This window comes from Gorilla gorilla, chromosome 5 (assembly GCF_029281585.2).
Source record: "Gorilla gorilla gorilla isolate KB3781 chromosome 5, NHGRI_mGorGor1-v2.1_pri, whole genome shotgun sequence".
NCBI lineage: Eukaryota > Metazoa > Chordata > Mammalia > Primates > Hominidae > Gorilla > Gorilla gorilla.
In genome coordinates, this window is record NC_073229.2 from 159,511,250 (window position 1) to 159,525,624 (window position 14,375).

General features: G+C 38.2%; 1 protein-coding gene across 17 annotated transcripts in view; it reads right to left on the bottom strand.

Moving 5' to 3' along the window:
* AHI1 (Abelson helper integration site 1) overlaps positions 1–14,375 on the bottom strand; it is a 215,308-nt gene that overhangs the window by 27,130 nt on the left and 173,803 nt on the right. For all 17 annotated transcript variants that reach the window (XR_010134375.1, XM_055391068.1, XM_031012265.2 and 14 more), the window contains one exon: positions 13,498–13,595. Coding sequence is in view for 16 of the 17 variants with exons in the window: in XM_055391068.1 (XP_055247043.1) it covers positions 13,498–13,595 (98 nt within the window). In the remaining variant the exon portion in view is untranslated. The remainder of the gene's footprint in view (positions 1–13,497; positions 13,596–14,375) is intronic.

Here is a 14,375-nt window from a genome sequence, read left to right on the forward strand (position 1 = left end):
TTATTTGTTTTCTATTTTAGGAAAGTATCTTCAGGAGGCAGGTAAAAGGTGCAATGAAGACTGAAGAATGGGAGAATGGATACTGTTATCAGCAGAGACCAGAAGGCTGTATACCAGACAGTGGCTGTTACACAGAAATATCCTTCCCAAGTTCATTCCCTTCAATTCACTCTAAAAAAAAATGGCATTCCTTAAGGCCCCGTCTTCTACCCTTTGTCATTTTCATTCTTGACACTCCTCTATTCCCGTGGATTCAGATATCAAGTTTTCTTCAGAATGTAACAACTTAGCAATGGTTAGTTTTCAGCAAAGCAAATTTAAATATAGCAATTTTTCTGAAAATATACTTGGATTCATAAATTTTAATCAAAACTATCTTGCAAATATGAGTTTTCAGCAAATCTCTCTTGAGCCTCATAGATGTCTGCAAGGTATCTGCAATTGGTTGTTGCAGGTGCTATGAACTTTACATGTCTCAAATTGAAGTCCTTCCTACATTCTTAAACACTGAGATGTTTCAATTAGAAAGTCAGATTTCTTTTCCTTCACATGGATTTAGTCACCAATTCCTAGCTCCTTATTATTTTTGGCTTGAATTATTGCAACAGCCCCTTCTGGTCTTATTTCTTTCAGTAGGCTTTTCCCAGTCTTTCAGAGCTTCTAGAAGGAGCTTTTGAAACAACCAATATGATCATGTCATCCCCTTGCTTTAAATACTTTGATGGCTCCTTACTACCTTCAGGATAAAATTCACCTCCTTAACATGCCAGCCAAGGACCTCCTCAATCCTGTCCACTTGTTCAGGTCCAGCTTTTTCTGCTTTCAACCTTGCATCCTAAGCTGCAGCCATGATGAAACATTTCTGGCCACAGTAGTCTTTTGCACATGCTGTTTCTAATGCCTCAAACGAATCCTCCCACCCACCCAGCTCCTCTTAAAACCTAATTCATGCACTTCTCACCACATGGTCTCATAGTTTCCCTTCACTGTCCTTTTATTGCTTTTATGTTTCATTTTGTGACTCTCTGATTAAAGTTACTTTCACCTGTTAGACTGTAAGTTCCATAAGTGCAAGGACTATTTTTGTTTTATTGACCATTATACCATCCAGACTGTCTTCTACTACAGTGCACAGAAAACCAGCAGGCACTCAAAGTATGTGTTAAATGAATAAATAAAAATGCCAATGCTGGTAGGTGAGTGGGGATGGGGATCACTGGTTGAATAAGGACCAGAAGAATGTGAGAAAGGAAAATGACCAAAAGCACAACTGGAGAGGTCTGCCATTGAAAGGAAAAGCAGTTCCTTCTCTGATACCCGAAAACAGCTGAAGGAGGGTAAAATTACAGAAATATAGAGAAAGTAGGGATGAAAATGTGAGGGGATTCATATTACATGGCCTCTCTTCAAGAAAGCAGAAGACCAAGTCAACTTGGAGTAAGAAATCAGCAGCTTGAGTGAGAAACGTGGACATTCTTTTCTGACCTGCTGCTGTAGAGAATGGGGTAGAGTCAGTAGGGAAGAACAAAAAAGATGACCAAGACCACGGGCCTCGCTGAGGAAAGTAATCACAAATCTCATGAAGAGACAGTGTCAATACAATACTATAATTTTTACAAAAGCTATGGTTAAATACCAGAGTAGAAGTGAGAAAAATGGGCAACTTGTTGTGCCCCCACCAATCCTGGGCACTAGTGAAAGAAATGGACAACTAAATGTCCCCCCACCAGGCCTGGGGATTGGTGAGACAAGTGAAACACTCCAAGTGCTACTGATGCATCTGGCATCATATTGCTAAATAATCCTGCTTTTATTTCCTAGTGGTCTGAGAGGCCCGGTTTGAGAAGAATGAAAACTGATTGCAGACAACCACGGAAGCAAGAAGCACCAGAATGCACTCCCTTTCTTAGAATTCCTGCAAACTGAAGGGTCATTTGGGTTACCCACTTCCTCTTTTGGGACTAAACTATTTCCTAATCTCTTATCACTAGGGAATAGTTCTTCCCAAACCAGGTCACCCAAATACAGTGGTGTGTAAGAGGTGGCTGCTTAAAAACGCCTGTAGCAATGGGGAAGCGGTGAGAGAGCTAAAAAGAGAACAGACTCATTAAGTACAAAAAAATTCAAATAAAAGAGTAATAAAAGCAAATTTGTTCCAACATGTTGAAACATCTTTTATTGTATGCATGGCTTGTCTGAATAAAAGACACACTTAAATAAGAAAAAGTTCTTCCCTTTTTATGTACCTAAAGGGGAACCATATTAAAATGAGAGACCAATATGACCCATTATTGTGACTAAGTAATTATAAAAATAATAGCATACAGTTGATTTTCCATAGTTTATGAAAAGATTAGCGTATGGTTAACTTCTGAAGCAAAGGAAATTAACATTAATCAATAGATATCTAAATTTAATTATTAGACATTTTATATATACTCATCACTTTGAGTCTCACAAAGCTGGATATACCTTTATGTGAAATTCTTGTTTTTAAGTAGGGTAGTCTACAGCTTGTTTTTAAGTAGGGTAGTCTACAGCTCATATACAACTACTCATATACTGGCAGTTAATGGAATAATGTAAGCAAAATTTCATTACAGGATCTTAAAATGAAAAGCTTTTTATTTTACTTATAAGTGTTTTTTCCTTTGATTACAATATTTATAATATGTAATTCCTTTAATACTTATAAGTGTTTTTTTCCTTTAATTACAATATTTATATTGTAATTTATATATATTATACATAAAAATTAAAATATAGCAGTGGTTCTCAACTGGAGAGTGAGGGGTGATTTTGACCCCTGGGGAAATCTGGCCGTGTCTGAAAGACATTTTTGATTGTCACGAGTGGGAAGAGGTGCATCTAGTGGACAGAGGCCAACAATGGCACTAACCATGTTATAATGCATAGCATATTCCCAACAACAAAGAATTATCCAGCCCCAAATGCCAACAGTGCCGAGGTTGAGAAACCCTGGAATAGAATGGTTGACAAAACAAGAGGACAGCAGAGTTAGGGTGACGGAGAACTTCCAAAAAAAGGTCATGCTGCTTGTCAAGTCAGAAGACACAACGACTGATACTAGTCAATTTGGCCACTGTCTAAAGGACAATTTATGACTAGGAATGATTGGTGGGAAGTTCTCTCAATAACATCTTTCACATTTTAGATCTGTAACAGACTTTTAGAGGGATGTTACTATATTTAGGTTAATCCTCCACTTTTTTTTTGTGACACAGAGTCTTGATCTGTTGCCCAGACTTGAGTGCAGTAGCACGATCACTGTTCACTGCAGCCTCATCCTCTCAGGCTGAAGTGATCCTCCCACCTCAGCCTCCCAAGCAGCTGGGACTACAGATGCACACTACCATGCCTGGATAATTTTTGTACGTTTTATAGAGATGGGGTTTCACCATGTTGCCCAGGCTGGTCTCGAACTCCTGAGCTCAAGCGATCCATCCACCCTGGCCTCCCAAAATGCTGAGATTAAAAGCATGAGCCACTGTGCCCTGCTGAACCTTTGAAAAAACATCATGAAGAGCAAATATGTTACCTGATAAAAACAAGCCTTAGAATTTGAGCATTTATAGTATTCTCTAAACTAAGTTTTAATGGAAGATCTGTGTAAGAAAATGAGATGTGGCAGAGACTAAGCTCAGAGACTCAAATCAGCTAAATAAAGAGTGGGTTGCTAAACAGAAAAGCAATTCATCCCTAGGTTATTCTGTGAAACCTTTAATTAATGAGAATTTAGGAAGATATCGAGGAAATGACACATTCCCTAAACCTTGTTTTGAAGTTAAACTACAGGGGGATTCTCTCATGTTCATTTCAGAACCACTGGCAATTATCTAGGTCCTGCCTTCAGGCTGGATAAACTGAGAAGATAAGCAGCCTGCAGGGTCTCACCTTGTAGAGAGTTAAGAGGGTCCTGGAAATATAGAGAACACTTGCCCAAAGTGACAAGAAACAGGGCTGTTGTGGGAGAAGAGACACAGTAGGGGCTGAGGTACATATATCAAATACAATGGCAGAGGCACAGGTGGAAAAGAAGCAGTCAAACATGTTGCCAGACCTTCAAGAGAATAAAGGCCTTATAAGTTCCTTTCGGAGTAGGAGAGAGTCCCTATTAATTTCTTGAGGCTTTGAGATTCCTCTGCGTAGGTCATTTCAGGACTCTATTGTTGGGAGCGGAATCTATGGGTGTGAGGTAAAGGTAACTCACACAGGCTTTGCTGTTACATCACTGGGATACCACCCACCTTCTTTATGGGACACTTATCTCTCTAGACTCCAGAATAACACATATTATTCAAATGTAAATAACATTTATATGAAATTAATACTTTTTTCTCAAAATAGGTGTTATAAGTTATTGAAACAAATTATGGGGAAAGAAAAAACATATTAGTGCTATCTGCATTGAAATTCTTCATGGGACACAAATAAGCACTTTATTTATTTATTTTTTTTTGAGACGGAGTTTCACTCTTGTTGCCCAGCCTGGAGTGCAATGGCGTGATCTCAGCTCACTGCAACCTATGCCTCCTGAGATCAAGTGATTCTCCTGCCTCAGCCTCCAAGTAGCTGGGATTACAGGCATGCGCCACCACACCCAGCTAATTTTGTATTTTTAGTAGAGACGGGGGTTTCTCCATGTTGGTCAGGCTGGTCTTGAACTCCCGACCTCAGGTGATCCACCTGCCTTGGCCTCCCAAAGTGCTGGGATTACAGACGTGAGCCACCGCGCCTGCCCGCATGTTAGTTTTAACTTACTTATAAGGTAAGACTTCAGGTCAGTTTCATCACTATCCTTGATATATACAAAGTTAGTTTTGATTCAGTTCTCTTCAGATAAAGTAAGAAAACTTCAAATATTACAAAAAGTTTAAAGCAAATCCAAGCATAAATTAATTTTATTAAATATAATAGAAATAAATCACTGTATTTTCTTTGAACAGAATTACTAAAGTAAAAAAATACAAATTGATATTATTCTTTAGCTATAGAAAAGAAGCAACAATTATGACCATATTTCCAATGATTTAGTGTATATTAACTAACTACCGGCTATTTGGAAAACCTGTTTCACCATAACAAATATCTGTACTGTCTATTATAAATTTGTTGTTGGACTTAATATAATAATAAATCATATTATTCCTATGATTAACAATAATTCAGATTCATTCCTGGTACAGGGATCAGTAAATGGAAAAAAATTTTCTCTATAAAGTGATATTTGAAAATAGTGTTATACAGCACAATTATTAGATACTTTGAAGACTAAGAAAAACACATGCACATTGAGGGAAATATATTTACTGCCTACCATTTTTCTGAGAGGCTGACAGATTTACCAATGTAAAATTTTGCGTGTATGTGTGTTTGGCTGGAAGAGGAACTACCATGAAGTTATCTAATGCTTTTGGGTTCTCTGTTCTTGTTTTGAACTAGGCAAGAAAGCAGCTGTTCCTGAAAATAACCAGAGTGTACACTTTGGTTTAGAATAGTCTGTCCTTTGGAATTAAGCCAGCATGCTCTTATTGACTCTACATGCTTAATAAAATAATGAAAATTATTAAGACATTCCTCTGCTCATGTGAAGATTAGCTATAATAGATATTTTTATAATTATCTTGAATAGCAAAACCAATAACTATTATTCATTTAGTGAATTTTTAGAGAATATAAGCAAAAATAACAGTAGTTTCTCCACATCTTCAAAAATAATCTAACATTTCTGTGCATACTTATTGCTGTACATCTAGCATTTATATAAAAACATACTTGACTGTATTAATGTTGAAACACTCATAGAAGGTAAATAGTACTTTCCTACTTTGGGTTTTGTTTTTTAGAAATAAAGAAAAAAGAAAACAGCATTTTCAGGAATTAAAAAAACAGATTTTAGGAATTAAAAAAAGAAAACTGGGTATTTTGGTACCTAAAAATGGTAAAAAAATAGGATTGTCTCTGCTAATAAGAAAAGAGGCCAGGAATGGTGGCTCACACTTGTCATCGCAGCACTTTGGGAGGCTGAGGCGCGCAGATCGCTCGAGGCTAGGAGTTTGAGATCAGCCTGGCCAACATGGTGAAACCCCATCTCTACTAAAAGTACAAACATTAGCAGGGCATGGTGGCCCACACCTGTAGTCCGGGCAACTCCGGAGACTGAGGCAGGAGAATCACTTGAACTGGGGAGGCAGAGGTTGCAGTGAGTTGGGATCCCAACACTGCACTCCAACCTGGGTGACAGGGCGAGACCCCGCCTCAAAAAAAAAAAAAAAGATGTCAAAGATATATTGAAAAAAGAAAAAGCAGAATCTTAAGTATGATCCTAGTTTCATAAACATAAAAAATAGACAAAGACGTGTATTTATATATGCAAGAACATTTTTGTAAGCATATGCAAGAAACAGAATGAGCATAAATATTAGCAGGACAGAAGACTCATTTTTCGTTTTATACTGTTCTTTACTGGTTAAAATTTTAAAACTATGAATATGTTATTTTTTATAGTAGAACAACTCTAGTAATTAAAAAAAATTTTAGTAATAACTTTCCTCCCCAAATAAATGGATCATAAAGGTTAATGCTTAGGCTAGCAAAAATAAAAAGGCTAAAAAGCAAAAAAAGTCCAAAACACAAAAAATAGAACAAAGTTTGTCAGCACTACTCGTTTTCAAAGCTTCTGAGTTTCTCTCCTTCCTGATAATACTTATATTCTCTTTTCTGTTAGATGCAATTTGTAGCACACTTTGGTAAAAATGTTCTGCAATGAACTTGGAGGAAAACATTTTCCTGCTCCCACTCCCCTGTGGTATAAGTTGTTACTGATTTGTTTCGGGATGATCAACTCATCTCGTCCCCTCCTCCTCCAGTGAAGAGCCAGCAACAAATGCTGCCATCACCCACTAACATTTCAATGAACCAGATGAAATGCTGGAAGGTACCTGGCACAATTAGCAACAGAGCAGGTGTGTTCCACTTGGAAGAACATGTAAGATGCAGCAGCTGCCAAGCTATTAAGAGGTATAATTTTACTTCTTATTCTATAGCTTGAAAAGAAATAATTTTAAAAAGGAAAGAAAATGATTGAGGTTTGTTTCCTTTTTTCATTAAAAATATAGAGTACAATTCTTAAAACTTACACATGAAGAAGGGTACAATGAAACAAACACCAAACAGGGATGTGGGCTGGGCACGGTGGCTCATGCCTATAATCCCAGCAGTTTGGGAGGCTGAGGCAGGCGGATCATTTGAGGTCAGGAGTTCGAGGCCAGCCTGGCCAAACTAGCGAAACCCTGTCTCTACTAAAAATACAAAAATTAGCCAGGCACGGTGGTGCACACCTGTAATCTCAGCTACTTGGGAAGCTGAGGCATGAGAATTGCTTGAACTTGGGAGGTGGAGGTTGCAGTGAACTGAGATCTCACCAGTGTACTTCAGCTTGGCAATAGAGTGAGACTGTTTCAAAACAACAACAACAACAAAAAAAACCAACCAACCAACCAAGCAACCAAACAAAGAAAACAAAACCAAACAAACCAAAAAACAACCAGGGATGTAAAAAACCAGTGTGATACAGAATCTGGCTAACTGTGCAGGTACCAACTGTATGTGTGTGTTGCTAACTAGGTGGTGGAGGAAAATGGGCACTGGCCTGAGAATATGGAGGCCATGCTCCTAATTAGCAGCATCATTTTAAACGAACTTCTTATAGCTTCCCTGATCTCAATTTCCTGTAGAATGAAGGAGTTGATTAGAATCGCCAAGGATGATCTCTAAGGTCCTTTCCATGTCACTAGTTCTGTAATTCTATGAACTTAGATGCCCCACAATTTTAGTCACTTTATCAGAGACTACTTTTCATGTTCTTTCTTAAAAAAAAATATGTGATAATAAAAATAAGACTTGCACATGAAATTAAATATCTGATAGACTCTGTGGGAGGTTTATAAGGTAAGGTCTTGATAAAATCAAACCATATATATTTTAATAGAGGAGCTAAATTTAAGAAATGCAACTAGCCAGGTGCTAAGAAGCTCAGTTACACATTTCTCAAAAGTTGGCTGTTAGTTCCATGACTCAGAGTGCACCCAAATCATTTTAATTACTCGAGGCAACATTATATTTCTTAGGGGCTTCTTTTTACGTAAACATAGATCATTTGTTATACCTTCTCTCACTGGGAAGTAAAATACTGTCTTACACACATAGCACATTCCTAAGAGAAAAAAATATATGCAGGATTCTATTCTAACACGTGGATTCAGATAGAGAAGATCAAATCATGTTCTTCAACAAAAGAAATCCATGCATCTTAAGCTTTAAAGCCTAATTTGAGTTCCATATCCTCCATGAGAACATTCCTACTCCCTTGCCCAAATGGAGTTTTATCCTCTGCCACTCCTTTACATGACTCTAAATTCCTTAAATCTATTAGAATTAAGGTTTGGGCATCAGTGGGATTAGCCTGAAGTAGACCTCAAGGGTGACTGACGATGGTATCTGAAGAACTGGTCTGCTGCAATATGAATATGAAGGTATGTTTGAAGCATGGAGATCACTCTATGAGGGGCAAAAGTCATAGGAAATTTGAAAAATCAACTACAGTCTAAACTAAGACTATGATGCAGTGAGTCCACCTAAGTAGAGTGGCACAGGCAGTGGGAACTGGGAAGTTTTGGAAACAAGTAGGAGGTCCCTATCCATAAGAACACAGGCACATCAGGAAGAGGAAGGGGCAATACCAACTTCACAGGTAAGACACTGACAGAGTTCTTTATATTTCCTCTGGCAGAGTCAATGTTAACTCAAGGGTAATAGAAACATACTAAGTGGGGGGGGTCAGGTCACCTCAGTTTCAAAGGTTACCATGTTGCAGAGTCAGGGACATGAGAAAAATCACAAAGAGTAAAGGCTGTATCTTTCATAGCATCACACAGTTTTTAATACAGACTAAAGTATTGTTAGCTGTCACAGCAACCCTTTACACCAATGTTATAAATGCTTCCACCGCATTAAAGGTTTTTATGTTGTAAATTTAGACCTCAGGTTTGTGTTATGTTTGTGTTAACCTTATGTTTATGTTATGGACCTCATGTTTGTGTAACCCCCAAATTCATGTGTTAAAATCCTAACTCTCAACAAGATGGTTGTTAGGAGGTATTTGGGAGGTAATTAGGTCTTGAGGGAAGAGCCCTCATAAATGGTATTGGTGCTTTTATAATGAGAGACACAAAAAAGCTTGCTTCCTCTCTCTGCTCTCTGCCCAGTGAGGATAAGTGAGGTTGCAAACCAAGGAGGAGACTTTCACCAGACCCTGGATCTGCCAGCACATTGATCATGAACTTTCCAGCTTCCAGAAGTGTGAGAAAAAAATTTTGTTATTTAAGCCACCCAGTCTACATTTGTTACAGCAGACACAACTAAGACAAGCATTTTCCTAAATTCTTAAATCTGCTGCTGAATTACAAACAATGGGTAATATTACACATGTAACATTTGCCCATAATCAAATTCCTGCCAATACTCTTGACTGTATCCCTTACAGTCCTTACACTGTTGTAGGCAACCATCACCATATATCCTTGCTTATTTGAAACCGATGTTTTGCCAAGAAACCATTTTTCTTTCAGTTCCTTACAGCACAGGCTACTCATTCTCACATAGTTCATGGTTCTCTCATGAACCATGAGAGCTGGGAGTTAACAATGGCTTCCTCTTAGTTCCCTACTGCTGATTTTAGGGTATTGCAATGCCAAAGCACTTTTCCTTGGGTGCTCTGACACCTGGCTATTACATCTCCTGCTTATCTTTGCATCTGTGATCTGCAGACCTTGTGGTCATTCTAACACAATGGCTGTCAATATTGGCTGCACATTAAAATTACCTGGAAAGCTTTTGAAATCTGCCCTTGCCTACGTCCTATTTCACCAACTAAATGTATTTGAAGGGGTGGAGATTGTTATCCATATCTAGTTTTTTAACTGGTTTGGTGATTTCAATGTGAAGCCAAAGTTGAGACCTTTGTTCTAACCTAAGAATTAAGGATGTCAGCTCTTTTTTCATCAGTTTCCTCTTCATCCTAACTCTTGCTATCATCCTGGAATCTTAATGTTCAAGAGTACAACCTGTCCAACACTCTGGGTCCTAGTTCCTTGAGCAGTTCAACTCTAATAACATGTTCCTCAATTTCACTTCAGCTTTTATACATACTTTACGAATTTATCATAACCTGAGCTGCTTGACATCTGAGATACTAAATAAGCAAAAGAGTTTATGGCCTTGAACACTATAGTTCCAGCTTGGTGACTCCTTTTCCATGTGACACTATGCCTCTACCTGGGCCCCGGTAGCTTGCTGTAACCTTGTAGAGGAGAACGTGCTTTCTAACTCTGCCAATCTTCTGATTCTACGTCCTTTCCAATTGGATAATCCTCTATGGTGCATCACTCTGGTAATTCTTACCAATGCTATCAAGTCTCTTAACCTCTTGCGTTCCTTTCACATTCACAACTCCAATTATATATTAAACCAAATCTGCCTTCTCTACTGCTATGCCCTAGATGCTGAGAAGAGACTACTGAAGGAAAAAAATCCAACTGTAGATTTATGCCACCTCCATTCTTATGATATCCAAAACAGCAGCTCCCAGAACTACTAAGAAATCTTTTTATATGTCCTAAATGAGCCCCTATTTTCCTTACTCAGATGGTTATTATTCTTCTTGTGCTCCTATCTCACTCCTTTGCCACTCGCATTAGAAATGAACCTTGCTTCTTGTTTTGGAGAACATAAAAATATCTTTAATTTCTAGACTTCAACCCTTTATTAACTTATCTGCATCCCTATCCACACTTACCTGTTTAGAGGGGCACTGCTCTAAGCTCCATACTGTTGACATTTTTGGCCAGAGAATTCTTTGTTGAGGGGAGCTGTCCTCTGCATTCTAGGATACTGAGCAACATCCATGACCTCTGCCCACCAGTATTATCCCCCACCTTGTAGTTGAGAAAACAAAAAACATCTCCAAACATTGCTAAATGACTCCTGGAAGGCACAATCACTCTCACTTGAGAACCCTCTGCTTGGAGCAAGACTGATCTGTCAACCTGTCTTTCCAATAAAGTACTTCCTGCTTCCTCCAAGATCCACTGTGTCCTTGGTGTCCTTTGTTTATCTATCTTCAACCTGAACCTGTCTATTGGCTTTGTCTCCTTAATATATAATTTTACATCTGTCCATTATTTAATAAATCATTCATGGACACCAGACCTCCCTTTAGCCACTGAGGAATCTTTTTTTATTCTTCAAAGTGAAACTTTGAGAATGGCTTCCATGAGAGTTCACATGCTGAGGCCTCATTCCACCTTTACTCTGCTCTTCAATCCTTGCCACTCTATTGATACTGGTACAAAGCTACCAGGGTCCTCTTGATGACCAAATGCTTCGATAACCTAACTGCTTGGCTGTTTCCAACTATACTCTTCTTGAACCTCTCTACCTCTTCTGGCTTCCAGGGCACTTTTTTTCTGTTTATTATTTTTTCTTTTTTTCCTTTTCCTTTATTCTTCCTTAATTTTCTCTTCCTTTGACTGCCCCTTAATACTAGTGTTTAATTAGGTTCTGTCCTTGGCCTTCTCCTCTTATAGCTCTATGACATACTTTCTGGGCTCTGCCTTCATTACAAGCTTCCACTTACTGATATAATAGAACTAACACACTAATTCTCATTTGATTTTGAAGCTCTACATTCTCTCAAATTCCAATCCTGCATTTCTGGCTCCCAGTGAATATTTCTATCTGGGAGCACTACAGATACTACTAACAAACTGAGATATCTAAAACTGAGCTTATCATATCTTACTCTGCAAGGAATGGTGATTCCTTTTCCCTGTCTTCCCAAATCTTTCTTATTTATTTCATTACTTCTATGGCACCACTATTTATTCAGTTGTCTAAGTCAAGACCCTTAGCAAAATCCTAGATTCCAACTTCACTAATAAAATCCAATCAATCATAAAATCCTGTCAATTACAGCTTATGTCCCCTGACCTCCATCCCCACTAGTTCAGGTTTTTGTATTTTATTTCCATGGATTCCTAATTTCCTTGTGCTAGGTCCTTGGCTACCTCAAATTCAGCAACTATTCTGCTGCACTAGAATGACCTTTCTAACATGCAAATCTGTTCATGTCATTCCCTGAATTACGTCCTTCAGGGGATCCCCTTCGTCAGGAGTATAAAATTTAAGTGTTTTAGCAGAGTATGCTACGCTCTTCTGTGGCCTGGTTCCTGGATTTCTCCTGTCCTTCTCTCTATTAGAACTTATGCCCAGACATAATCATACCATCCCATAACTTACTCATGTTATTCCCTCTGCTGGAAAGTTTTTTCTAACTTCACTGACCTAACACATATTTTTGCATCCTAGATGCCTCAGGTCAAGTATTTCCTCCTTGGGAACTCTTCATGGACTCCCCCAGGGTATATTTAAGAGGCTTTCTTTGTATGTGTTCCCAATATACTGTGTACATATCTGCATTATAATTTCTACCAGAGTCTACTGGACTTGCTTGCTTGCAGGTGTGTGCACCAGCCTGTAAGCAACTTAAGGGCAAGTGCCTTGCCTACTCCTGAAACTCCTGTTTCAGTGGGGATTAATAGAGCGCATGGATGAAGGCATTCAATAAAACATGCTGACTGACTGAATGATATATGTTAGGTTCAACTGTCAAAAAACTTTATTTTGACACTGTAATGATATGTACATGAAATGTATTTGTAAAAAAATCTATGTTGGTTCATGGAATCAAGAAGCAGTGAGGTTATTCAGTGTAAGGGAAGAGCTAATGTAATATAATAAAACAAGTTTAGTAAGCAATATACATGATAGTACAGTGCTTATTAAACCTTTCTACCAAAGTACTGCTAACATCAGAAGAATACTGATTAATATCCCTGAAGGGTCTGATGACACAGACTAAAATACATGACATTTCTCTGGCTACTCTGGCTGATAATACATCCACATTCATTTTAATGTAAAAACATTTTAAATTATTTGCAAGTAAAAGGAATGCTCCAGAAAGACAGAACTTCTTAATTTTGTGAACTCCAGTGAGCTCTAGCATAAATGTTTACCTCCCAGGTGGGGCTGATGACACTGTCAGTATCACAGTTAAAGAAATAAGTGCAGAGTAGAAACAGCACACCTAAAGCCACAAGTTCTACTTTGGGTCCTTGTCCCATCACTTAGGCTGTGACTTGGAGTCTACTTTAACCTCTCTGGGCCTCCTCAGTTTCCTTATCTGGAAAATGGCTATAATGTTTGCCTTATGTATTTCATAATGATGTTTGTACCAAGACATAAAAAATAATGTGAACAATGAAGGATAATAAGCATAAAAAATAAAGTAATATTTTATCCAGAGAGAGTGAAAATCAAAGTACATATGCAATACGTATGCTTAAAAACATTTACCTTTTGAGGAGCTGGAGATTTTTCTATTTTAGTTTTTTCCTCAGGGCTTAAAGGAGGGGATCGCTCCTTTATCTCAGGAGGCAGTTCTTGATACAGTGCTGAAATTGGAAAAAGGAATTCATGTAATCAAATTGAGGAGCACTGCTCCATGGGGGAAAAACAACGATGGTAGGGGCAAATATGAAATTAAAGAAATCGATATTCAATTCCTTGGTATACCAATAAGATACCTAAAACTTACTTGTTACGGCAATTTGCAATTTTACTCATTAGTTATCAAAAGAACTATGATTGGAAAATTTTAATCATCTGGATTTCAGAAATGCAGAAGGTGTCATTTTCACTTATTATCTGGTCAGACAGATGCTTATTTTATTTTATCTCAATACACATTTACCAGGGACCTGCTAAATACCAGGATATCTGCTAGGAACTGTTGGAGAACATATGGAGATCATCAAAAGATAGTCTTCATTAGCAAGGAGCTTACAATCTGGTCAGAGAAAGACATGTTTACAAGTAACCATAAAATAAATGTGACATTATTTGAAAGTGAAATAATTACAAAGACAAACTCTGATGTGGGGATGGAAAATGCTTAATGGAAGAAGTGGTAGGTGTATCAGACTCTGAAGACTAGGTAGGATTTTACCAGTCAGAGGTATGCAGAAAAAATAATTTGGGGGCAGGGCACGGTGGCTCATGCCAACACTTTGGGAGGCCGAGGTGGGCAGATCCCTTGAGGCCAAGAGTTTGAGACCAGCCTGGCCAACATGGTGAAACCCCATCCCTACCCAAAAATATAATAATTAGCTGGGCATGGTGGCATGCACCTGTAGTCCCAGCTTTGGGAGGCTGAGGCATGGCAATTGTTTGAA